At 45.1% G+C, this 27,512-nt stretch overlaps 1 protein-coding gene across 7 annotated transcripts in view; it reads left to right on the top strand.

Moving 5' to 3' along the window:
- Positions 1–27,512, top strand: part of PALM2AKAP2 (PALM2 and AKAP2 fusion) — a 445,326-nt gene that overhangs the window by 214,502 nt on the left and 203,312 nt on the right. For all 7 annotated transcript variants that reach the window (XM_079790534.1, XM_079790539.1, XM_079790536.1 and 4 more), the window contains one exon: positions 17,100–17,180. In XM_079790534.1, coding sequence (XP_079646660.1) covers positions 17,100–17,180 — 81 coding nt within the window. The remainder of the gene's footprint in view (positions 1–17,099; positions 17,181–27,512) is intronic.

The raw sequence follows: 27,512 nt of genomic DNA, 5'->3' as shown, positions 1-27,512 counted from the left end.
CTCGCCCTGATCTCTCTGAGGTCCTGCACAGACATGGGGCTCGGGGGAGGCTGGGCAGAGAAGCCAAAGAGAAGTCCAGGGTGGGAGGGGCATGTCCCCAGGCTCAGCCAGGAGGGAAGCTTCTGGCACCCAGAGGAGGGCCTGTATGATAGGGACCTGCCTCTAGAGGAAGAGAAATGACACATTGGTGGCATGGCTGCTACACAGCTTTTTCTAAGAGGCCCTTGATGGGGGTGGGCAACCACCTTGGTGAGGGTTCAGCATCATATGAGGAGTCTCTGGCCTGTATGGTTCTTTCTTGCCCAAGTCTACTCTCTGGGCCTGCCCTTACCAAGCTTTGTGGTGTGGGATGCAGGTGTTAAAAGGGAGAAGGCACCAGGCCCGACCGCCTTATAGTATTACTAGAGGCCCAGTGCACGAAATTCGTGCACGGGGAGGGGTCCCTCAGCCCAGCCTGCAACAATGCCGGCATCCCGTGCCCAGGCCAGCCTCTGGCCAGAGGCCCACCCTCCCACCCTCCGCAGGCCAGAGTGCATGGGACGCTGAGGCTCGTTGCCGGGGCAACGCTGCCAGCATCCAGCGCCCTGGCTGCTATGGGCACCACCATCTCTGTGACAGAGTGACAGTTAATTTGCATATTACCCTTTTATTAGATAGTATGGAAGCTTTGGCTTGTGGGGGAAAAGCCCAGCTCAGAGCCAGGCAGAGTTGGATTCAAGTACCAGCGCCACACCTTCCTCCCTCTATACCCTGGGTGCCCCACCCATCTGGCCTCAGTCTCTTCTCTGCAAAATGGGGACAACACAGCCTTTTTCTTGGTGTTGTGAGCCCTAAACAACATCTGACAGTTCCAGGTGCACGTGACACTCCGTGAGCATCTTCTCCCTTCGCCTTCCCTGCTTCCTCCTTCCCTCTAGGAAACAGGAACACGCCACCGCAAGGCTTGAGAGACTTAGTGTTTACTCCTGTTCTTCCCAGTCATGTCCCCATGTGCCCAGCCAGCACCGCCACCACCTACAACACACCCACGAGAGCCGTGTCCTTAGCACGTCTCTGGAGGCAGTGGTTGTTATTCCTTTTTTTAAAAAAAAAAACAAAACTATTTTTCAATCAGTTTACATTCCATATTACTTTGTGTTGGTTCCAGGTGTACAACATAGTGGTTAGACAACCATATACTTTACAAAGTGGGCCCCCTGATAATTCTAGTGCCCACCGGGCACCAGGCATAGTTATTAGAGTGTTGTTGACTATATTCCCTATGCTGTACTTGACATCCCTGTGACGGCTTTGTAACTGCCGATCTGTACCTCTCAATCCCTTCGCCTCTTTCATCCAGTCTTGATGCGGCGGGATAGCCAGGGGTCTGCAGACTACAGCCCGGGGGCCGAATGGGGCACAGCCACACCCCTTGGATCAAGTATTGTCTGCAGCTGTTTTTGTGTTCCAAGGGCAGAGCTGAGTCCGTGAGACAGAGATTGTGTTCCTTCACAGAACAGGTTTGCTGACCTTCACACGAGAGGTAGAGGTTATAGGATATAGGGTGGAACATGGACTCCTTATATAAACTAGAGGGAGAAGGGGGAGGGACAGGGAGAGAGACATCACTCAGAGTGTTCAGAAAGCCCTTCGTTCCCTAACAAACACGAAGCCCGGTATTTAGGTAGGTCCCATGGCACTTTCCGTCTTCTGCTTGAAGGCGGGAATCTCCCAGAGATCAAACGCAGGGCCCAGAGCCCCAGGACCCCGGGCTGGCATTAGTCAATAGCACTACAGGGAGGCAGACATCTCAAAATGGGCAGATATTTCAAAAGGCATCCAGCTGGGGATTTGCAGATAGATACCTTCCCCATTAAAAAGAACGATTTGGCATCACTTAGTGTGATTTTGTTCGTTTCTTGGGTAGCATTTTCCTTTTGCAAGTCGGTTGCTCTCCCGTGTCCAAAAGGCAAATGAGAAGCAGGAGCGTGTGATACTAGGCATGCCATTTGCCAAGCTTCTGATTTCCCCTTCTTGCACTTTTTATAACTTAGACTAGTGGTCAGCAAACTGCGGCTGTGTTGACTAATGCGTTTGCCGACCACTGGGATAGGGGCTTCATCACAAGGAACAACAACAGCCTGTAATTATTGGAATCAAGAGTCTAGGTCAGTGGTCAGCAAACTCATTAGTCAACAGAGCGGCAAACCGCGGCTCACGAGCCGCAGTTTGCCCACCACTGACTTAGACCTTTACCGTCTATCAGCATAGGTTCTTCCGTCTTCACCCTGATCAGGAACTCGCCTGGAATGAATGCTGATACGATCATGGAAAGTGCCAGAACAAATGAGAAGGGTAGAACAGGTCCCCCTGCCCATTGTGTGTAGGGCAGCCCAGGAGGCTGAGCCAGTTCCGAGAGATGCATGGGTCTCACAGGCCCTCGCTAGAACCTATTCCCTCTCCTTGTCTCAGGGTGTCAGCCACTGCCCATGAGACGGCCTAGAGCCCTGTGAGGCCTTGGAGGGACCAGGGGACCCATCGTCTGTGACTAGAGCTGGTTGAGGACCTACTCAGGCCCCACTATTCCTTATTCTCTGCACTCAGAGGCGTTATTGGTGGAGCCTGCGTAGAAGAAACCCTTTCTCAGGATGATCTTTCTCTTAACTATTGTCTTTCTGAATTTTGAAGTGTAGTGTAGCAGTGAGGCATTCAAACACATTTTTAAAAGCACCACACTTGTTTCCCTTAGATCAAAACCAGATTCGGTTTGACCTGCATTCGAGGTGTTTTTGGTGACTCCATATTCACCCCACACTTTATCCCCCATCATTCATCATCCCCCATGTCCTAGGGTAGGAAATAGTAATCTAATTATAAGAGGGGGGCCTCCCAGGAGGGGAAGAGAAGTGAGACAGCAGCCGGTGAGGGACGGTAAATACCACAGGGAGAGAGCAGCCGGGACTCCTGGCAGCCAGGTGCTCAGTACAAGCCCTCCAAGACTTTTTATCTAAAACCCTACCGACCTGTGGCTGAAACCCAGACTTTGAAGAGCAACGAAAGCAAGGACTTAACTGCTAAGCTAGCAAAGTGACAGATCCAGGGCTGTCTTCTAACAAAATTTAACCAAATAACTTACTTCAGACCGATGACAGAAGAGCTCACACCAGCTTACGCCGTAGGGAACGCTTGTCAGCCTGGACCATGAGACCACCACATGGCCTGCAACGATTTTCCACCTTGGCTGGCGCTCAGCTGGCCTGGGAGCATTTACAGCCTCCGGTGCCAGACCAATAAGATCACAGCCTCTGGAGGTGGGGCCTGGCCGGGTGCTTTTTAATGTCCCTCAGGTGATCTTGATGGTCGTCTAGAGCTGTGACTGTGGGGAGAGTTAAGGTCAAGGTGTGGAGTCACCCAGCCGGCTCAGGCATGGTAAGCACTGGGTGAAACTGGAAGCCAGATGTTAGACACAGTGAGGTCAGGGCACCAGTGACACGGAATTGATAGCCAGAAATCTTGCCCCAGACTGCAGCCAGGACTCAGGAGGGTTCCCAAGGGAAATACACACACACATTGGGCAGAGGAAAGTGAAATACCTTTATTCTGAGCCATTCCAAGTGTGAATCCCCACCAGTCTGCCTGCCCTTCGTGCCTCTCCCACGCAGGTCTCTGGTGCAAGGCAGCGTGGCTGGAGTGGGAGTGAGGAGGAGAGAGGGACAAGATGAGGTGAAGAGAAAGAAGGGCGATGGATCATGGATGGGCTTGCTCTGATTTTATTCCAAGTGAAAAAGGAAGTCATTGGATGGTTCATAAGATGCCATCTTGCTTTGCTTAGCCAAACATTTGCTGTTTGAATTTTTTTTTTTTTTTTTGGTGTTGCATATATCTCTTTGTTGACTATTCTTTATAAAAATCTTTGAACATAACAAAGATAATTTTCTCTGGACAAATTCTTAAGTATATTTATTTTTATTGATTTCAGAGAGGACAGGAGAGGGAAAGAGAGAGAGAAACATCAATGATGATAGAGAATCATTATCCTCTGCCTCCTGCATGCCCCACACTGGGGATCGATCCTATAACCCGGGCTCATGCCCTAACTGGGAATCGAACTGTGACCTGGTTCCACACTGGCCAGGCAATGCTTTATGTTTTCAAAGTCCTTTCTGATACTAAAATGAGATAGTCACTGTATTTTTCTCATGTTTTCTTCCTTCCTTCCTTCTTTCCTTCCTTCCTTCCTTCCTTCCTTCCTTCCTTCCTTCCTTCCTTCCTTCCTTCCTTCCTTTCTTTTTTTCTTTCTTTCCATTGCCTGAGTCCATCTAGACATTACTTTGGTAGGTGGAAAATTTTGTATTTTCTACCATGTTGGAAAACAACCACCAGAGAAGGAACAAACACTCTTTTGTCATGGATAAACGGGCACAATTTGGCAATGTGGCAATTCTAACATGAACAGTACAAGGAAGAGAGATGCAAATTCGATTCCTCCTAGAAAACTGATGGAGTTAAATAGCCTTCTGTGCATAAGGTAGCAAATTATCTTTTTTTAACCTGAAAAGACAGAATAATAGTCTATAATAAGGACAGATTACTTGAATATGTTCTAAGAATAGCTTGCAATTATTAACAAAATAGTAGCTATTTTGTCTCATTTAAAATCCCCCTGGGTCACTTAGGATATGGCTAATAAGGGGGAAAACTGTCAAAACTCTTATTAGTTTCTGGAGTCTTATTTTCAACTCAGATTTATATAATTTAAAACACAGAGAAGATGTTTTTTGGGGAGGACAATTTGGCCCTATTAAAGTTTTAAATGCTCCAATCCTTTGACTTAGACATTCTACTGCTGGAAATTTACCCTATGGATACAGTCACAAAGGTACATCTAAGGTGTATGTAGAGGAAAGTTCATTGTAGCTCTGTTTATAACAGCAAGTAAAACACTGTCACCAGCTAAATAATCTCTCAGCAGCAGGCTGGCAAAATAAACTAAGGTACATCTGTGAACTGCCTGGCAGCAGTTAGAGGAGGTGGGACTCCATGTGCTGGGATAGGAAAGCCTCAGCGATACATCACTAAGTGAGAAAAAAGGGAGCTGAGAAGCAGGACACACATGGTATAATTCCTTTTATGCAAAAAATAAAGATCCTGCCAGGCCAGTGTGACTCAGGGGTTGAGCGTCGATTTCCAGCCAGGGCACATGCCTGGATTGCAGGTTGATCCCAGGTGGGGGTCCTATAGGAGGCAACCCATCAATGGTCCTCTCTCATCACTGTTCCTCTCTCTCCCTCTCTCTCTTTCCGTCTCCCTTCCTCTCTCTAAAATCAATAAAAACATTTTTTAAAAAAAGAATAAAAGATCCCTATGAATAATACATTGGTATATTTATATTTCCCCCCAAAGTAGGATACTTGCAAAACCTAGAGAAATGGATGGGGGTGTGTTGAGGGGTGAAAAGCTGTTCTTTTCACTTTTTTGTGTATTGTTTGAATTTTCCTATCATGTGTACTTTATTAGTTTGATTTACATTTGTTGAAATGCTGTATGTATCTGGACTGGTTGTATTTCCTTCTTCCTACCTTTCTGATAGACATGGATACACAGATATCGATACAGATAGTCACTACATATTGGCATCTAAAGAAGCAGACAACAACATGATTGGCAGAAGTCAGGAAAGGTGTTCCACCTCTGTTTGGAATTATGCTAATTGCTTGGAGTTTGCGTCCTTCGTTGTCATCAGAATGCCGAGTGACACGTTCTCTTTCTACTCGGGTGCACTGTTGTGCTTTGCCTTTCCAATGCTCTCCGCTGTGTCCAGTTACACATGGTGGCTGCTCTGAGACCTGCAAGGAGCCGTGGGAGCCCTGCTCATGGTGAGGCCCGGGCCCTGTCCACTCCTGCCTCCCGCCCACCGGCATTTCCTCCAGGCCTGGCACGTCTTCCTGGGATCGGACTATCACTAGAGTGGCTCCCGCTGCCCCAGCCTCTTCTTGCCATCTAACTTTAGGGAGATATGTTCTGAGACCTAAAAGCCCCAGGTTGAGAGTCGTCTCTTTTCCTGAGCCCAACATGCTGCCTTGAGAGCTTTCCAAACTGCTGCCTCATTTGCATAGTCCCTCTCCGATGAAAAGTCCAAGTGGGAGAGACATGTTTCGCATTGGCCCTCCTTGTTAGATCATTCAATCCCCTGGACATGGACCAGGAAGTACACGGTATCATTCCTTTTATGTAAAGAATAAAAGATCCCGCCAGGCCAGAGATTGAAATAAACAAATATATCGGTTCACCAGGCATCGCCGAACGTTTCAACCCAGCCTCGACCTCTTTCTGCTCGGGATTAGGAAACGCTCCCGGGTGTTGTAAGAGGCCTCCTGTGCGGGGGGGCAGAGGATTTGACATCAGGGTGTTTTGCATTTTCAACATCTCATTTGTTCTGGGAAGTTTTGGCACATGTGTGGAGGCGGCGAGGCATTCCGTTTCGTGTGTCCGGTGTGGAGTTCAGCTAAACAAACGTTAGTAGCCGAAACATGTCTGTGTTCATGATAAAGTGCTCTGGAGTCAGACTGTCTGGATGGCAACCGCTGCTGGCTCCTCCCCAGCGCAGGACCTTAAATACTGAGCCTTAGCTATCCTCGTCCATAAACTCAGAGGTGGTAAAGGTACCTACCTCAAAGTGTTCTGACGACTAAGTTTAAAACTGAGGAGGAATCCTTAGCATAGTGCCTGGCACATAGCCAGTCACCAGGAAACTTAGTTGCCATTATTATTATTATCACTAGTAGCCTTGCGTACAAATCCCTGTGCCAGTAGCTCGCTGCCACCCTCCTGTAGCTCCCCCCGCCCTGCCCCCCCCCCCCATAGCTTGCTGCCCTGCCCCCTCCTATAGCTCTCAGCAGCCTGCTTGTAGTTCGCTGCCCACCCTCCTGTAGATCTGTGATCCGGTTGTTACACAGTCGGGTAATTAGCATATTCCTCTCTTATTATATAGGATTATTATTTTTACCACCACCATCATTGCTAGTTTTAGGTTCAACCACGACAGAATGGACTTTCGGTTCCAGGAGTAAATGGCAGTTGTCTAGGCAAAATCCTAAGCCAAAAGAAGGTCCAAAGAAGTACCTTCATTCATCGAGTCTTTCGATTCCATCAGATGTGCTTGGTTTCATTTTTGTTGTTCTTCATTTCAACTTGGCAGCAGCACCTTAAGACATTTCTATTTCCTTATTTCATGCTGAGTTCCAACTCTGTTTGACACTTACTAGTCATCTGATGTTATCTCTTTATCTCCCTGTGCCTCAGTTTTCTCCTCTGTAAAATGGGGGTAATGATAGTACCTAACTCAGTGGATTGTTGTAAAGATAAGTGTGTGATATGTATCCATCAGAATGGTGCCTGGCACACACAATAAGCACTACATAAATATCTGCCGGCATTACTTTGTAGAGGAGAAAGTGCATTTGTGACCATCTAGATTGTGAAGTTGTTGTTCTTCTTAGCATCGTGGAATCTTAGAGCGAAGCTGGTCCAACCTCATTACACACGTGGGGAATCTATGGCCCAGGAACAATAAGGGGCTTGTCTAAGTCACCCAGGTCTCCAGACTCCTAGTTCAGTGCTCATGTGGCTTCATGGTGGGAATAATGCAATGCGTTATGAGTGATGATATGGCGATTCTGCAGGGGAACTCAGCTATGTTATTTCTAACATTTAGGACTTCCACAGAGTTCTCTACCGTGTTACCTGTACAGAAAGTGCTCAACCTTACCACCATCGTGGGTTATCAATATGATATCAAGGAACAGATCTTACTTTCTCATTAGCTATATTATGTCATACTCCTTCGTGGTCTTCAGAGAAAAATACTTGGTCTTCGGCAAAGAATTTGATGTTACGAACATTAAAGTGAAAATATAGCTATATGTTTAAGCAATTATTTAAATAGTAACACTGTGGCTAGACCTTTAAAATAGATCTCAGATATAACCCACTTGTATCTACAAAAGATTTTAAAACTATCCTGTGTTAGGCATCAGAATTGTTGCTAATAGACTAGCTATACTAACTGTTCAGTGTAATTAGTAACAATTTTGCATCTAAACTCTCTCTGATGTTTCTTAAGGGTTTAGGTGTTAAAGTATTCTTTCAAAAACCACTAGTGACGTTTGAACTAATCAATGTCTTCTTTTCCTACCTAAAATTATTTCTCTTGACTTTGTAATCTGTTACAAACAAAATAAAGCAGGCAGTTCCCTCTTTGACTAATAGATGGTAAGTTCGAGGCCACGTTGAATAAAAGAGAAGTTACCTAAATGGAAATGCTGGTCAAAACTAAGCAATGAGGAATGAATAGAATTCTCTACCTCACATGGGATGTTGTAGGTTGAATGGGTGCATGACTGGGAAGGACAGTGGGATGATAGGAAATCTACTTGTCCTTTTGACCAAGCCTTTTAAGCTGACTCCGGGTTCTGCTCCTTAGTTTTGTGGGATCAGAAAATCACTTACCAACTTAGCTTTCAATCCCCTCATCTACAGACCCACGTGCCATTTTATTCACTTACAGTGGATGGACATTGCAGGGGGCCTACCAAGTATCAGCTCTCCATTTAGCTAACAACGTGGGAAGCCTGAATATAATTAGAATCATGATTGGTGACCTTGAAGTCAGAGCCAGGAGAAAGTTTTAATATCTAATGGCGTTGAGATCAGATAACTGATCTCTCATAAGGTTGTGTCTGCTAAGCAAACTCAACATTCAGGTTAGCCGGACAGGCACTTGGGCAAAGCTGAGTGGGCACCTCCATGATCATTTTATGCTCCATCACTCAGCTTCTCGGTTTTCAGATAGACCACCCTCCTTTTCTGTGCTCAGCTATATAGATAGCATGGGTTCTGCAGCAGCATTAAACAGGAAATGATAATCCAACCATGACTGAGAGGACATTCTGATTCCTTAATAGAAAATGCTCATCGGGTCCCCATTTGCAAGCTGATTTTCCATAATGTAATTCTCAGAATGTCACCTCACTTCGTAGCGTAACCTATATAAAACCTGTCACGCTGGCGATCCGATTTCAGCATAACGTCACGTTCAAAGAATCGTAGTCTAGAAGGCAAAAGTCCAGTGTCCTTTCTGGACTCTTTCGGAGAACAGCAAACGGGATTGATTTTAGAAGCCACAACAAAGCATCGTAAGTTCTCTCTCCCTGATTTTCTAGTCTTAATATCTCAGCCCCTTTATCTTTAGACTCTTGAATTTTAAAAACTGTTCACCAAGCCCTTTGGTTCTTTTTTTGTTAATCCTCACCTGAAGATATTTTTCCATTTATTTTTTTATTTTTTAGAGAGAGAGTAGAAAGGAAGGGGGAGAGACAGAGAGAGAGAAACATCCATGTGAGAGAGACACATCGATCGGTTGCCTCCTGCATGCACCCCGACTACAACCGGGATCATGCCTGCAACTGAGGTACGTCTCCTTGACCGGAATCGAGCCCAGGACCCTTCAGTTCACAGGCCAGCATTCTATCCACTGAGCCAAATCGGCAAGGGCTGGTTCTTTTTTCTTCATCCCTTCTCTCCTTTTCTCAGTCTTTGATCTCCCCCCTACCCCTGACTTCCCATATCCCCCGTTCCCTTTCCAAGTGCAGGCTATTTAAAACAGTCTGGATCATGCATTTTTTCAGCACTCTACCCCTTTCTCTGGTTCTGCATTGTGAAATCCAGGGACCGGCTGGCCCGTGTGAGGTGGAAGGTCACACAGGTCCCTTTGGCTCACAATGGGAGGTGTCAGAGCAAAACTCTCTTTATCTAGAACGTAACATTTAATGTGGTTTCTTTCCCCTCTCATGTAAATGATGGCGACAGAGCTTCGAGTAGGTCTTCTGGTTCTTCCCACTGCTGTGCCCCGGGCTCTAGGCATCAGCCCAAGTCAGAGTGGCCTCAGCAGAGGAAAGGAAACACTGGCTCTCTGCCTCGCTCTGGCCAGGCCGCTCCGCCTCTTCCCCTTTCTCCAGGTTCCTCAGAGGCTCCGTTGGGACCCTCCCCAGCCTCCCCTTGCATTTCCCAACGCCTGGGTCTCAGCACAGCGGGCAGGAGAGAACAGGGTTTTTGCCTGAAGCACACCAAAGTGGATGTAGACTTCTTAACTACTTTCTTGGTTTGTTTTTAAAGAATATTCAATGATACAAAAAAAAATTGAATATATTTAAAATCAGTGTATACCCAACATAGAATAACAACTTTGTAAAAGAGAAATGCATTGACAGCTACATTCACAGAAAAACCAGGAGGAAATACACCAGAATGTTCAAGGTGACTGATGGCTACGTTTAATACCTGTCGTCCCATCGCACTTAGGCACCACCTTTGAACAGAGTGAGCTCCATTCTCTGCGGGTACTCCTGACTGTGCTGAGAGTTTGCAGTTTCACAATGTCGCAATACTTTCAGAAAATACTTGCCAGGAAAATACATAATTTACAGAACGGCAACGAAAGTGGCTGGCTGGGCCTCCCAGAGAGTGGAGGGGTCTGGAAGTCTTCCTAATGGATTGAGATTACTTCATTTCAGATGTCCCACGAGGCACATTTTCCCTGAACGGTTTGCTACTGTCAGCTCATTACACTTTCCCTGGAATCTCCACTTCCCCCAGATCTTCTCCCCGGGATGAGTTTCCCAGGATTCTTTCTCAGAATCAGCTTTTTCAACAGTGTTCTCGTATACATAACAATAATGGTCTATTCCATATGGGCTAATGTCTTCAACAGAAAGACGCTTCTGGTTTTATAGACTGACGGCTCATGTGTTTTCAATGATACATTTTACTGCCAATGAAATCATGAGGGCAGACTCATAATACATTTGAGTGAGGACGACGGACAAACAGAAACACGATCAGGAGAGCAAGTATCTTGTTCAGAGGGACGTATGGAGCATCTATCCCGTGTCTTCATCATGCAACACTCCAGGCTTTGGAGATGCATCAGCCAAGATCGTTGTCCTCGAGGAGCCTGTAGTTTGGAAGAAAAAGAAGATTTGCAAACAGTTAAGTGTATAAAGGGTTAAAGTGCTCAAGGTGCTGATGTAGAAAGATCCGCAGCCTAGGAATGGATGAAAGAAGGAGGGAGTGATGAGTTCTGTTTGGAGAAAGCAGAAGAGGCTTCTGTATTTGCCAGCACTCTTTGAGTTGCAAGTGACAGAAACGCCACTCAAGCTAACGTAAGCAAAGGGGAGATTTGTTATTGTATATCACTTAGGAAGTCCAGAGATGGCTCTGGCTTTATGCGTAACCAGATCTGGGACTCAGACAATGTCATTAGAATCCGTCTCTCTCTGTCTTTCAGCTCTGCTTTTCTCTGCAAGCTGACCTTTCTCCAACGCGGACGCATCTCTTCTGTGTGGCTTGGAAAAATTGCCTCAGATGTTCATCATCCCAGCTTATCCTTAGGGGAAAGGGAGCTTTTTCCCTTCCTTTCCCTCCCTTTCATGTGTCTTTCCCTAGAAATGTCTCTTATTGGTCCTGCTTGGGTCCTTTAGCCACACTTAGACCAGTCTCTATTGCAGTGAGATAAGGTAGTATGATTGATTGGCCTAACCTGTGTCACATGCAAGTCCTGGTGGCAGAGATGAGCTGGGCTACGTGTGACTTACTATGGCTGGCATTCCCACCATGCCACCGACAGTGAGGGTAGGTGGATTCTCTGAGAGAAGGAAGGCTGGGCAGATGACGAGTCTAGCTTCATTGATATTTAAACTATGTTGTCAACGAAGAAGATTTTTTTTTTCCAGATGAAGCAGTGAGGGGAATTCATTTTCATTAGAGGAAGCAGTAAGAACAAAACCAGGAAAGCACGAGCCAGCTTTGTAGATCAGGAAACTACAATGGTTTGTTGAGGTTGGAGCATATGGTTTGGGATTTCATGGCTTGAGATGAAGGTGTGAGATAGAGAGGGGCCTCATTGGCTAGGCTAAGGAACTTGCTCTTTCTGCTGCATGCACTGGGAGACATTCGGGGATTTTAGGCAAAGCTTGGTCACAGACAGATTTCCATTTTAGAATATCACTCTGACAGCAACACAGAGGATGACTTTCTCAGAGCCAATACCCAGGAGCAGGAAGACTAGTGAGAAACCTCTGCAATGATCCAGATGGAAATGGGGTATACGCAGTTAAGTGCTACAGATCAGATCACTCAAGACACTAACGTAGACGAGTCTGCGTGTACAGGTGGGGAGATAAAGGTGAGAGTATTGAGGTAGTAATAAAGGGTAGGTGGGGAAGCAGAAGATGTGGAAAAAGACAAGCAGAATCAAAGAGACTTGATATTTCACGAAAGGGAAGTTCCTAGGACAACTAAGATTCCTCACTTGAATAGTCATCGCTGAGATGAGGAACACAGAAGGAACAGGTGTGAGAGTAGGGGAGGAGGGATGGCTGAGATGATGACCCCAAGGATTGAGTTTGAGGGACTGGATATGAACAGTTGGGAGTTGGATGTGGGGGTCTGGAGCTCAAAGGAGAGATTGAGGTTGAAAATGTAGATCTGCAAGTTATCACTTATGTAGGTTGTATAGATGATGAGAGTAAAGGAAATCGTGTAGGCTGAATGTCCACGCATCGGTGGTTTTGCCTTGATTAAGGGAGGGGGCAGCCTGCGAAGCAGCAGACTAGTTAGGTGAGAAGCACAGCTCGGACCTCAGGAGTCCAAGCAGGCAAGCAAGCGTCAGGAGCCCTAGGGTCACCTGCTTGAACTTGCCATACTTTAGCTCATCTCTAATTCATGAGTGCACATTTACATCCTATATGGTTAGGAGTGACTTCAGGACCTAACTCCATCATCGTGGAATGGGACTCGACTAATCGAATAATTCTGCAACAGCCATAGATGGGGCCAAGTTCAGGGACCGAGTCCAGGGTTCTCCTCTGACGGAACACAAATGTGAACAAGCTGATGCTGATGTCTGGTTGCATATGTTAACAACTGGCTCTTTTCAAGCTTTAACTCAATAAGGAGTTTCCCCAGGGAAAATACGAATACAGCACAGACGGGAAAGTACTGTTTTCCCACTATGGCCGGTTCCTACACCAGCACTCTCTGGTGTGTGTGGCTCAAAGCCAAGACATGCCCTTGCCTCATCCCCTAGATCTATTTAGTCCTGAGTCTGATCAATTATGGCTGTTATATTTGTCCTCTTCTTTCCATTCTGATTGAAACAGCCTAAGCTAGGGTGAGCTTGTTAGTCTATCCATCCCCACCACATCCTGGGTGAATGTAGCATCCTACTAAGACATTTAATGATATTTTCATCCACAGGTCAGAAAACTCTGACCATAGGCTCAATCTGGTCTACCATAGGTATTTGTAAATAAAGATTTATTTATTAGAACACAGCCTACACTTTCGTTTATGTATTGTCTAAGGCTGTTTCACATGGCAATGGCAGCATTGAGTTGTTGCAATAGACACTGTATTTCCTGCAAAACCTAACATATTTACTGTTTGGCCCTTTAAAGAAAAAGTATCCCAACCCCTATTAATCTATCCTATACACCAGTGCCAGATTCATGTTCAAAAAATGTCATTTCAGCCAAAACCGGTTTGGCTCAGTGGATAGAGCGTCGGTCTGTGGACTGAGGGGTCCCAGGTTCGATTCCGGTCAAGGGCATGTGCATTGGTTGCGGGCACATCCCCGGTGGGGGGGGTGCAGGAGGCAGCTGGTCGATGTTTCTCTCTCATCGATGTTTCTGGCTCTCTATCCCTCTCCCTTCCTCTCTGTAAAAAATCAATAAAATATATATTTTTTAAAAAATGTCATTTCACTATATCACTCTCTCGCTTAGAACCCTACAATGCATTACACTGTCCATACACTAAAATCCCAACTTGCTGTCCTGACATCCAAAGCCCTCTTGGATCTAGTGATCTAGTCCTGGCGAAACTTTTGAATCATTGCTCTCTACTCCTAAAGGCAATCCCGGCATCCCAGTTATATATCCCTGCTCATTGTCCCTGGAATCTGAAGTACATTTCTGCCCTTGCTTGCGCTGTTCTCTTTGCCTGGAATACACTACCCACTAATCTGTATCTACCTAATTCCTACCCATTCTTTTAAAACTAACTTAAATCTGCAGCTTTCATGATTACATCTGTTCCCAGTGGCCATCAGTGAATCAACTGCTCAAGCATGTAAAGATTCGCTACCCAACACATCTGGTAATATTTGTTCTGTTCAAGACGTGATTCACCAATACGATGGTGGGCAACGGTGGAGTGAGCACTTTCTTGTAGAACAAAGACACAGAGGTGGGATAGCTTAGGAAAGGTTTGCCAATGACCAAGTAATTAGAACATTGTCTTAGTCCATACTGTAAACTGGGTAGCTTATCAACAACAGAAATTTATTCTTCACAGCTCTGGAGGCTGGGAAGTCCAAGATCAAGGTGCCAGCAGATTCAATCTCTGGTTGGGGCTGGCTTCCTGGTTTCACCGGCGGTGTCTTCTTGCTGTGTCATCACAGGGAGCAAGGGACAAAAGAACTCACTGAGGTCTGTTTTATAAGAGCACTAATTCCGCTCATGAGAGCTCCATGCTCATGACCTAATCACCTCCCAAAGGTCCCACCTCCTAATATTATCACATTGGGGTTTTGGTTTCAACATATGAATTTTGGGGAGGATACAAATATTCAGTCTGTAACAAACACACAACCTTCAACAAACATTTATGGAATTATTGAATCATCAGCATCTTGTATTCTTGACATACTATATCTTGGCTCTGTATTTAAATGTAGGACCATCCATATCCCGATAGTTAATGAGAATGAGTGATAAAAGTCCAGTAAGCCTCCTCTGGAGGAATCCTAGACTGTAGAGACAGTGTCTGGTTCTGGAGGTCCTTGCTTTTTCATGTGGTAACTCTGAGTGGCTGGGCAGGTGGACTTTCCTCACTGGGCCTCACTTTTCTTGCCTACTGTCATATATTGTGTGTTCTTGGACATACCCTGGGATTAAACAGCAACAATGATGCACCATTGATTAGACTTTTTTTTGGTAAATAATAAGTTTCTAAAATATTCTCGGGCCTCACTTTGGCAAGGAGGTTATGTCCCTGATTTGGCTACTATGTCCCAGAAATATTATAAGGTATTTCTAAAGATCTGGGCATTGCACTGGGAACTTGGTTATAATAAGTTATTACTATGTGGATTTGAATAGCAGTGGTGTGAGCACATCCCCAGGAACATAGCAACTACATAAAATAAAAGCTTCTGTTAACACAGAGGACAGCAGCCAGCCTTCTCCGTTATTGTCTTCTCCAGGATTTGGCTGTTGTATTGTAAAATGCCATTTTGTCTGGTCTAACAAGCGTCTCCCTGCATATGTGAGTAAGGCAAAATAATTTAGGGCAGTAGCTGTCTCGGCACGTTGGAAGGAAAACATGGGACAAGTAAGCTAGCATAAGGGAAAGCCTTTCTGTTCTTAAATTAATCACATCCATATGCTGTTTATTTTTTTAAATTTTCAGTTACATTGGACATACAATATTATATTAGTCTCAGGTGTACAACTTAGTGACTAGACCTTTCTATAACTTATGAAGTGATCACTGTACCCATCTGATACCATACATAGTTGTTACAATATTATTGACTATATTCCCTGTGCTGTACTTTACCTGTTTTTAGTAACTGACAATTTGCACATCTTAATCCCTTTCCCTTTTCACCCACTCCTCCCAACCTCCCTCTCTTCTGGCAACTGTCCAAGTGTTCTCTGTATCTATATATATGTTTCTGTTTTGTTTGTCCATTTGTCTTGTTTCTCGGATTCCACATATAAGTGAAATCATCTGGTATTTGTCTTGTCTGACTTATTTTACTTAGCACAATATCCTTTAGGTCCATCCATGTTGTCACAAATGTCAGGGTTTCATTCTTTTTTATGGCTGAGTAATATTCCAATATATCTTCTTTACCCGTTTGTCTACAAGTGGATATTTTGGTTGCTTCCATATCTTAACTATTACAAATAATGCTGCAATGAACATAGGGATGCATATGCATTTCTGAATTAGTGTTTTGGGTTTCTTGGATAAATGCCCAGTCATATGATGATTATTGGTTACATTTGCAGAGTATTGAGAAGAAAAGTATGAAGTGTGCACTCCAATAGAAAGGGTATGCTGTGAATACAAGGGAAATACACCCCTAAAAAAAACAATTTCTTAAAAGGCATTACTTAAAAGTAGTATGTGCCAATAAGAATAATAGCAAATAACATGTATTGAGTGTTTACTATGTGCCAGGCATTGTTCTAAGTCCTTTACATGTATTATCTCATTTAATACATGCCTCAACCATATGCTTTGGGTACTATTATCGTCTCCTCTTTATGTAAGAGAAGACTTAGACCTAGGAGGTAAAAGGACTTACCAGAGGTGAGCAAATTATTCGCAAATGGTAGAGCTAGGAGTTGGACGCAGGCAGACCAACCCCAGAGTTCATATTTATCAGAACCTCGGTGAGCCCCACCCACATGAAATGCCCCCGCCCCCCACAAGGCCAGTTTAAGAAAGAGCACACATCTAGTTTGCATCATTGGGTATGTCCAACAGGATGATTTGAAATTATCTTGTATAACAAGTGTATTTTATTTCAAAGAACTCTATCCTCGAACTCCCACTGTTTTTTTCTGTCATATTTGCAGTTTATAACAGCCTCTGTGTTTTTGATTGAGACGTTTTAATTCTTTGTCTCCAAATTAACACTGCACAGAACATGAGTGTGAGTGTGTGTGTGTGTGTGTGTGTGTGTGTGTGTGTGTGTCTAGAAACCGCCTTTTCTTCTGGATTAAATTGTTGCAGCTTGGCTGAGGGAGGAGAATTGCTCCCACTCACTGAGCCCACAGCAGACATGCTCGGGGGATGCTGCTGTTTGCAACACACCCAGAGACGGAGGGCCAGGTGACAGTGCGTGTATGCCCAGCTTCTCTGCAAGTGTCTGTACAGATGTGTGCTGCTGCTGCTGCTGCTGCTGCTGCTGCTGCCTGCCTGCCTTCAAATTTCCTGGAGCCAACACCCACCCTCTCTTACAGCCTCTCTCTCTCTTTATTTTCAAGGAGAAAAGAAAGAGGCAGACTGAAATAGAAGGCAAGCGACAAGAGCTCGACGAGCAGATACTTCTGCTGCAGCACTGCAAGGTAAGCGGCCGATCCACGAGCCTCTTCCATGATTAGACATGCAGCTCACCCTGCGGAGAGCTGGGCAGAGCCTGCCCCGGCGGCGTGAAGGCGCTGCCGCCGACTGAACTAGCCCTTTTTCATTCAGCCAGGAAACCATCGCTGGGCTCTTCTTGGGAATTTCTCCAATCCAGGGCATTGTTACAGCATTCCCGGGTCTGTGAGCATGATGAGAGGATAGCGTGCGTGTGGACCGGTTTGGGGGAGTGTGCCTGTGAGATGCAGTGGTTATATATAGAAACTGGAAGAGAATTTCCACAGGGTGGCTGAGGGAGTGTGCTGGGCTGTGTCTCGGGTGCACAGGTGCTGCGTGTGTTTGTTCCAAGGTTCTCAGAGATATCTTTAACATAATGCTCTTTCTTAAAAAAATTAAAAATATTAGCAACTTGCCTTCTTGCTGTGGAGAAAAGGGAGATAAAAGCAGTGTGCTGAGCAGCCCTGTGAATTTCTGATTATTCATTCCCTTCCCCCTCCCCCTCCTCTACTTTAGCAATTTTGAAAGTGTTCTATTAGAACAGGCAGTTGGTCAAACGACAGCGTTTAAATGATTTGACTTGGTTGGGTCTCCATGGCACGGAGGTAGAGAAGGGGGGTGGGGTGGGAAGGGAGCACACGGTGTTGACTTATTTCTTTTTCTTGAAAACATCGTGCACTTAAGCATCGTAATTGATGACCGCCCAGGAGAAAGCTCTGTCACTGTCACAAGGCTCCCTGCTTGCCGGAGGTTGCTCTCTGCGGGCTCAGGGGCAGCGTGAGCACCTTCCCGGGCCGGCCAGGACCTGCCGCCGGCCCACCCTGCACAGGGCTTCCCCAGGCAGAGCTTCTGCTGCCTCCTCGCACGTGCAGAACCGCAGCGCTCGCTCCGAGGGCTGGTTGGGAGGGTGGGGCTGCCTTGCAGGGGGTTGCGAGCTCTGGATTCTTTGAGGAATGTTTAAACCGGGAGGACCTTCATGGTGGCATTTCTCATTCTTCTCTGGAAGGCAGGGTGGTGCTAAATGAGTCCGAATGTAAATCCTCGGCAAGCTGGCTGCTGATCTCAAATAGCAACATGACCTAAATCTGCTTCGTGTATTTACCGGCTGCCATTAACTGTAACCAGAGGAATGAGTTTAAAAGGAGGAAAAGCAGCATACTACTGAGGAGAGTGCCCTTTTCCCTCGGCTCGTCCTGTAAATCCATGTATGGACCTTTCTTTGTAGGAGCTTGCAATATGTCCCATATGCCATTGCTCTTTCCTTAGAATATTCCTGGGGGAGGGTTGAGGGCTAAAGTTAGCCTCCTCTCCTGACAGAGAGGAGGGCTGAGGAACGCTTAATAGAACCAGGTGAATTGTTCAAGGTCACTCTGGACAGAGCTGGGTCTCTGGCTCAGAGTATAGTCAACTCCTTATTTAAAAAAAAAGCAAAATATACTAAAATCTCGGGAATTCTTGGTTAAAGATGAACTTGTTAATTAGAGGACAGAAAGATGAGAGACTATTTTTTGTGTGTGTGTTTTTTTTTTTTTTAACTAGACAGCCAGCATCTCTCCTTTTTAAGGTCAATGTGATTTTTTTTTTTTGCCTTTGCATTCCTTGAATCGGAAGTCAGACAATCAGCATATGTGAGAAGATCAAGTTTCTTTTCTCATCATCATCATTCTGGGTGCCAAATAAGATCCAAGGACTCATTTATTACTAACGTCCAGCACAGTGTGACAACATTCTGTTCCTATTCCACATATCCATTTTTCATCCATCCCTTCATTCTTCCCTCCCTCCATCCATCCATCCATGTACCTATCTGTCCATGTTTCCATTCATCCATCCATCCAATCAACAGAAACAGCAGTTAAAATGACTTACTATTATATAGGCAAACAGTGAGATTCCTTCAAGTACTTAGAAACAAGGGAATCGGATAGTTCTTAATGGTTCACCGAGGTAATCTTGTCATAATCTGGAGGAGAGAGGACTGGAAATGAAGGCAATTTAATGAGTGGAGACCAGTGCATTTTTCTCGCTCTGGGGAAGACCTGTGTAGACAGAATGAGGTGGCTCACTAGCCTTGAACAATGAGAAAGGACAGCTCAGAGGTCCGAATGGAGGCTTATCTGGCACCTGGAGAGAGACCCCAGCCCTGGGAGGTACCAGTTTCATTGCACTGGTGAGGTGGGGTCTGCCGTTAGGCAAGGAGAGTCAGTTAGCCTCCCCATGACTCAGGTGAAACTTCCCTCACCACTCCTACCTCTCTTTGTTCTGGCTCCACCCTCCCACAGACAATTGAGTTATTTTCATCTAAGGAAGGTGGTGCCTGACTGAGAGCTATGATCACTTCAGGCACCAGAAAGAGAAATGTTCTCCTTCAGATCAGTTAACTGTTGACTCAACTTGAGTAGCGTGAGTCACCCTCCCTGTGATGATTCCATTTGGAGCTTGGCAGCCTCACTCCGAGGTGCGAGCACTCGTGGAGGTGGTAGTTACTCTGTGAGTCCCTTGGCAGGGACTCAGCCAGCTTCCTCCTGGCAGCAAGCAGCCTTGTCATCCTCTTGTCCCTTCTCAATAATAGTCTCTTTTTAATTATTATTATTGAGTGCCTGGTAGGTGGTTGTTACTTTAAATGCGTCACCACATTAATGACCACAAAGTAGATATTACTCTCCTTGTCTTACAAGCAAGGAAACAAATTTGTGAGAACAAGTGATTTGCTCCAAAACTTAAAGACTGTAAGTGTGAGTGCCGAGCTGTCTGCCCCTAGAATCTTGTTTTCTCCTAGACACTGATTTTTTTTTCAAATGAAATGTGTCCTTTTGAATAATTTGTCTAGATGCCGACTAGCATCATCACATGTATTTACCATCATTACCGTCACATGTCTCTTTACTCTAAGTACATGATCATGGACTCCAGAAAATTTAGACCATGTGGAGACATACCACAGTAATTATTGGAAGTTCCTTGAAGTAGATAATATCAGGAAATATGTTAGTAGTTAATATTCATTTCACCAGTTTATAAAACCCCAGATGTTCCCTAAGAAATAAGTATTCTCAGTGCAAAGTTAAATTAAATAGAACAATAGAATCTGATTTCATATTTATTAAGTTATAATTTTCATGATCAAATAATCTGTGGATACTTATTCTCATGCAATGAGATGAATTATTTGGACAAATTCATGGGTCTCTTGTCAAAGTAAATAAATAGAATGCAAGACAATAGTTTTGATACTGGTATGTTTGATTAATATGTTTGCTAATTATAGTATTTAGGGCTATACAGTGAGTAACTCCACAAAATGGAATATAATTACTTTATATGTGGACATTGAGCAAATGTGAGAATGCAATGAAGAAGCAAAGCATAAAATGCTGAAATATTAGCGGCTGCACCCCAGTGACTAAGATACCTCCAGGTACTTTAAAGTCCTGGAAAAATTAAACTAAGATTTCTCTTTACAAGATCCTTAGCTATATTTAGTATCTACTATGTGTGATATAAGAATTTCCAAAAAAAAAAAATGCTCCCATATGGGGCCAGAAAGCAGTTTTAACAGCTGTATTATTTTTGCTGATTATAAAAGGAAGGAATGTATAATCATTGCTAAAGTGAGATTTAAAAGTACAGGAAAATATAAAGAAAGAATATAACTATATACTCACCACCCAAATATAACCCATGCAGGTATATCCTTCTATGCTTTTTTTCCCCAACATATTTTATTAAATTAAGATATATACTTCTTATTCACATGCCTCATCAGCCTGTGAATAAAATAATATTATATTAACATTTGTATCTATATACATTGACCTTGACCTCTTTTATAAATTTTTGTATATGGGTTCTTTTAAATTCTTATACAAAACTTTATAACTTTAGGAAATCCCATTAACATTCTTTTAATATTGTGATTTCTGGTTTTGATGTTAGCCTTGGAATGAATATCTCCATTTCAGACACGTACCTATGATGTTTCTTCTACTTCAATCGTTTCGATCCAGCTAGAATTAAGAATTTATTTTTCTGTAAGGTATGAGGTAGGAATAACTTTACTTTTTACTGATGGTGAGCCAGTTGTCTCAACATGATTGATCAATTAATTCATTCTTTCCCTCATTGATTTAAAAGTCTTGATCACACACATATTTCTCACGTATCCTCGGGTCCACCATTTGTGGCTTCTTTCTAGTCCATCAATCTGCTATTCCTGTGCCAATGCCATCCTCCTTGAATCCCTCTAGGTTTTTCATATATTAGAATATATCTCATAAGGCAAGAGCTATTCTTCTTCTTTTGAAAAATTGTCTTGGCTTCTTACTCCATGGAAACGATTATTTATTTTTATTGTTTTTATTATGTGGCTTGTGATCATGTGAGTTTAAAAAAATAAATCAACTGTTGTATTCTATCAGAACAGACCGAATGTAATATCCCCTTTGCCTCTTGGTTGGATTGCCAGAGATTTGTCTCTTTTATTGGTCGGTTCAAGGTCCCAGCACAGTGCGTATTGCCACAGGAACTCCTCTGGGACTGTCACACTTACAAAGGTTTGTGTGACGGAGGCAGCACTGTCACCATCAAATTGCTACTATCACCTCCAGTACATAAGCTGCTTTTGAATTATTTATCCATGAGCAGAAGACCCTGACTGGAGTTTCCCTCTAATCCAAGCTAGGAACATTGTCATTATATTTTTTAAACCACAGCTTTTTCTTTCAAGATTGAATGGGGGGGGGGGGGGGATCAAAGACTGAATTGTGACCCTGAGAAATATTTATTGTCAGCCCACCAAGGTCACTTGCTGCATAGCCTGAGGGTATCAGGAGGCTCGCTGCAGAGATATTGCAGTGTGTCCCCCTTTTATGAGCCTTCAGCACTCATTTTAGACTTTTCTGGGTTATTAGTGTGTGTGAAAGGCCAGTTTCAAATTGTAAAATATTGAACAGACAGCAGGGTACACAGCGTAAAGGAACTTTACGTCTCATCATTTTTTCCATCGCATGCCCCCAGTAAACGGCTTGAGTAGAAGTTAATTAAGACTCGGTTTCTTCTATCAGAAGTCTTGGTTGGCTTCTGTGTGGACTGAATCAGGTAACAAAACCTCTAACCCAGTCAGTGGGGAGGAAGGGAAGGAGACTGGAGGGGGCACACGGATGAATGAGAAAACAAGCCCAGCTGTTTCCTACTTCGTGTTTAATCCGTTTTCTATTCAAGTTATTCAGATTCTACCCATCATCCACCAACACAATGTCAGTTACAGGTGAAGGAGAGATTTGGAGTAAAAGCATAAGAAGAAATCACAGTTAAATATTTCATAGCCTTTGGGTAAGGAAGTCTTATCTATGTATTACACCAAAGCCAGAACTATACAGTAAAAACGTTGCTGCATGTGACTGTATAAAAATTACAAAGAATAAAAAAAATTGGAAACTTACTAGTTTTCATTCATCTCCCAGTGCCCACTCACCACCCATCCCAGACACTCCTCACCATTTACCTAGGTCACCTTTGAAAGTTGCTTTACCTCGGATACCTTATCTGTAGATGAAAAGGATTTGATTAATGATATTGTACACTTTAAATAAATACAATTTTACTTGTCAATTATACTTCAATAAAGCTGGGGGGCGGAGTTTGATCAGATGATTTCTAAGGCATTTTTTAATAGTCTAAGATTCATTCATTCATTCCATATCTATTGATTATTGCCAACAATACCTTGCATATGGATGAATAAAAGATACAGCCCCTGAATATAAGGGGCTCAGGGATGAGTGGGAGACAGCACCAATATGGAACCCACTGTTAGACAAGCTGGGAGATAGTTACCCACATTCGGGCGTAGGTCAGCGGTGCCTGATGATTTTGTAAATCCTCTTTGCGGGGGAAATGACTCTTGGGTGATCTTAGGCAGAAGCGGGATAGCAGAATGCGTTGTTTAGCTTTGACTCTCAGATGCACACCCTACTACATGTGTGACCATGGACACGGTTCTTGATTAGCACCTACCTCTTAGAACTTTTGTAAAGGTTTAATGAACCTGTATGTAAAGCACTTAAAGCAGTGAGAGTTCTGTAAGAAGTATCATCGTCATCGTCCCCCAATACCGTGGCTTCAGATATCATGTGAACATCGATGACTCCCAGATTGATGTCTCCAGGCCCAGCAGCCCCTGGACTCCAAGCTCTTGTTTCCAACGGCTCCTCTGACGTGTCCACTTACATGGATGTCCCTTAATGAGCCTCTCAAACTTAACATGATCCAAATGGAAGTTTTTATTTCCTAGCTCTTGTTCTACCTCTAGTCTTCCCAATCTCCAGTTGATGAATACCACCATCCGCCATTTGCTCAAACCAAATATCTATGCATCACCCTCTTCCTCGTCCCAGTATTTAATGTCATCATGCATGCTGACTTACCTTTACAATCTGTCCCCTGCTACTCCTCCATTTCAAGCTAATGTGTTCTGTCACCTGAATGATGGATTAGAGTCATGTCACTTGTATTTGTAATGCTGCCCCTTGCAATCTGTGTTCAGAATGGTGCTCAGAATAAATGCCAAACTCCTTAGCAAGGCTACACGATCCTACCCAACCTGACCCCTGCCTTCCTCTCCATCTTCAACTTGTTCTGTGCTCCTGACCCAGCCCCGCCCATTATGATTGAGCCACCGGGACCTTCTTTCTGCTCCATAAACAGCGCTCTCTCCCACTGCTGGCCTAGTACAGTGGCCAATCTGTCCACCTGGAATGCCCTCCCCTGACCCTCAGAGCTCAGCTCAAATGTTCCAAGTACTCAGAGATGCCTTTCCCACCTAAGGTGTCCTCCCTCAGCCCCTGTTTGTCCCATCCTCCTGCCTACCTCCTGCCATGCCTGTATCTCCGTCTAAAATTGTCTCGCATCCCTGTTTGTTGGGACAAAGGCTCAGTGAGAAGGGGACTTGCCTGTCTTCCCGGGTGGAGTCTGCAGGACCGGGCAGAGTGTCTGGCCCGGAGGAAGGGATGGGGGCACTGCTGCGCCTGAGATGGAGATGCAGGAGGACAGACGGGTTTGAGAGAGGATGCGGAGTTCCTTTGGCGTCAGTGTGCTTGGTCAGCCAGCAGAGAGCTTGTGCGTTCCTCGGGCATTTGGATGGTCACGGGTCCTCACGCTGTGCTACTCAAGTTGTGGTCCTGGGACCGGCAGCAAAACAGCAGCATCACCTGGGAGCTTGTTAAATTCTGATCCCCGGGCCCTCCCCGGACTTACAGAATCAGCGGCTGTGGGGGTGGGCCCTGGAGGCTGTGTCTCAGTGAGCTCTCCTGCTGCTCCTGGGCGGGCTGCCCCTGGAGAGGATGTGTTCCAGGCTTGTTTTACGGAGCTGGACAGGCCCGAAGAGTAGGGACCGGATTTACTCTAGGAGCTCTCCCCGTCCTGCTCTCCAGGAGCCCCTGTCAAGGCTCCGTCTGTTTACTGCCAGCTGCTCCCTCCTTGTCTTGACTCTTACGGTCGCATCCACTTGACAAATGCAAAGTTTTGTTTTAATTTTTAATCCTCACCTAAGAAGGTGTGTGTGTGTGTGTGTGTGTGTGTGTGTGTGTGTGTGTGTGTGTGAGAGAGAGAGAGAGAGAGAGAGAGAGAGAGAGAGAGAGAGAGAAACACCAATCAGTTGCCTCCTGTATGCTCCCCAACCAGGGATCAAACCCCAACCTTTTTAGTATATAGGAGGATACCTTAGGTGGGAAAGACATCTCTGAGTACTTGGAACATTTGAGCTGAGGTCTGAGGGCCAGGGGAGGGCATTCCAGGTGGACAGACTGGCCACTGTACTAGGCCAGCAGTGGGAGAGAGTGCTGTTTATGGGGCAGAAAGAAGGTCCCGATGGTATATGGGATATCGCGCCAACCAACTGAGCCACCTGGCTGGCAAGGGCGACAAATGCGAAGTTTTGACACTGCTTAGCGCCTGTGGGCTATGATACATTTGACGTGTGTTATTTGGACAATAAGGGCATTAAAAAAACAACTTTTTAGTTTTAGTTTTCACTTCTGCTGAGCTCTGCTTGCCACTTAATTCAGAGACACTCAGCACCGGGTGGAGCCAGAACAGAGAGGGGACGGGGGGGCTTTGATGGGTGTGTGTGATCAGACTGCACAAGTGTGTTGTCTCAGATCTCAGCTCAAGTGTTCAAGTACTGAGAGATCCTTCCCACCCAGTCAGCCCTCAGAGACGGCCCGAGGGGATCCGCAGCAGGTGAAGGAAGCCCTCAGAGGCAAATGCATTTGACCCGGTGGTTTCCCTGACAACATGACTTTGGAGCCAAGTGAAAAATCAACTCGGCTTTTTGTGTTTGCAATGTCAGAATGCTTTTGTGAAACAGACTTTCCTGAGACCGGGCCTACTGTCCAGTTCTGTTGGACCCTCTCTTCCTGGCTCCAGCTGTCGGGGATGTTTGGGGGATGTCACTGCCGTATCCAGAGAAGTGACAGATCTGGGAGCACATGGACTTCCCGTGCTCATGCTCACCAGTTTGCTTTCGCCACAGGCACTGACTGATGGCGGGGACTAACTCAGCCAGAAGTGAGGGGGTTAGACCCTCCGTTGGTGGAAGAGAGCAGAGACAGCATTCCCAGGGGCAGCACTTTCTTGCGTTTCAAGAAGCCTTGGCTTGCCCGGCTGGTGTAGCTCAGTGGTTGAGCATCGGCCTCTGAACCAGGAAGGCACAGTTCAATTACCAGTCAGGGCACATGCCCGGATTGCAGGCTCGATCCCCAATGTGGGGCGTGCAGGAGGCAGCTGATCAATGATTCTCTCTCATTAGTGAAGTTTCTATTTCTCTCCCTCTCCCTTCCTCTCTGAAATCAATAAAAATATATTTTAAAGTAGTAGTAGTAGAAGAAGAAGAAGAAGAAGAAGAAGAAGAAGAAGAAGAAGAAGAAGCAGCAGCAGCATCTCTCTGGCTTCAGAGCATAACTGGTAGGGCAGAGAAAGCCGGAACTCTCCTTGGCTGCCTTTTCAGAAGGTTCCATACACCAAGACCAAGGTTGCCAACATATCTATCTCCCCAAGTCCTAAGAAGGTTTTTACTTTCTATGGGTTGAACTAGGTTACTGTCAAACATTGTAGCACAGAAAGCACTCTGAAAGTGTGACACCTCTCCCCACCCTCAAGTAATTAGAGTGAAAGAAAGTCGAGAATTTTCCAGTTCACCCATTTACTCATTCATTCTCTGGACCTGGGGTGGGTGCGACAATGCGATGCAAAGGTGACTAAGGATTAAGCCCAGCCTTTGAGGAGCTGGGAGTGTAGAGGGGGAAGATCTAAAAGGAAATCGCTTGGGGGCAGTATGGAAGCATTCTAGGGCATGTCCCCTGCCAAAGGGGACAGAGCAGAGCCACTGCCCCTGCCAGCCAACGTGGAAGAAGGCTTCTCAGGTGGCACCTTTCTCACCTGCTCTTTCTCTGGTGAAAGCGGGAGAGGCCAAGGGAACGGGGTGAACAACAATAATAAGCATTTCTCTAGTACGGAGTATGGGCCCAGAACTTTCAGTGTATGAACTCATTTAATCCTCTATACAAACCTACCATGGGCCCTGTTGTCATGTCCATTTCACAGATGAGGAAACTGAGGTTCCATAAGGCTAAGCAGCCTGTCCAAGGTCGCACAGCTAATAAGTGGCAGACAGGCTCCAGAATCCAGGCTGTTAACTACTGTTCAACACGGCCTCTCGTAGTATGTGAGCATTACCTGTCTGGGAAATTTTGAGTGACTTGAGTGGAGAACAGTGGTTCTGAATATTCTTTTTCTTCTTTAGTCCAGTTAGGAAACCCAACCAATTTATTCCATCCATTCCTATTCTCCAATGGAAAGTGATAAAGCATTGGAGCATATAGTCGTTGCAGGGACTGCCATAGCAAATACGGTACACTGGGTGGCTTAAACAGAAATTTATTTTCTCATAAATCTGGAGGCCAGAAGTTCAAGGTCAGGGTGTCAGCAGGATTGGGTTCTTCTAAGGTCTCTCTACTTGGCTTGGAGATGTCTGTCTTCCTCAGGTGTCTTCGCATGGTCCTCTTTCTGTGCATGTCAGTGCCTACTCCCCTCTTCTTGTAAGGACACCAGTCATATTGGATCAGGGCATATCCCAATGATTTCACTTAACCTTAAAGGCCCTGTTTCCAAATGCAGCTACATTCTGAGGTAGTGGGGGTTAGGACTGCAACATATGAGTGTGGGGAGTGGGGTGCAATGCAGCTCAGAAGTGAGAGCAACAAAGTAAACAAACTATACTGTGAGTTTTTACACATAATTTTATATTATTTAAAAATGCTCCA

This window comes from Cnephaeus nilssonii, assembly GCF_951640355.1.
Source record: "Cnephaeus nilssonii genome assembly, chromosome: 14".
Classification (NCBI taxonomy): domain Eukaryota; kingdom Metazoa; phylum Chordata; class Mammalia; order Chiroptera; family Vespertilionidae; genus Cnephaeus; species Cnephaeus nilssonii.
This window is presented reverse-complemented; position numbering and strand designations above follow the sequence as displayed.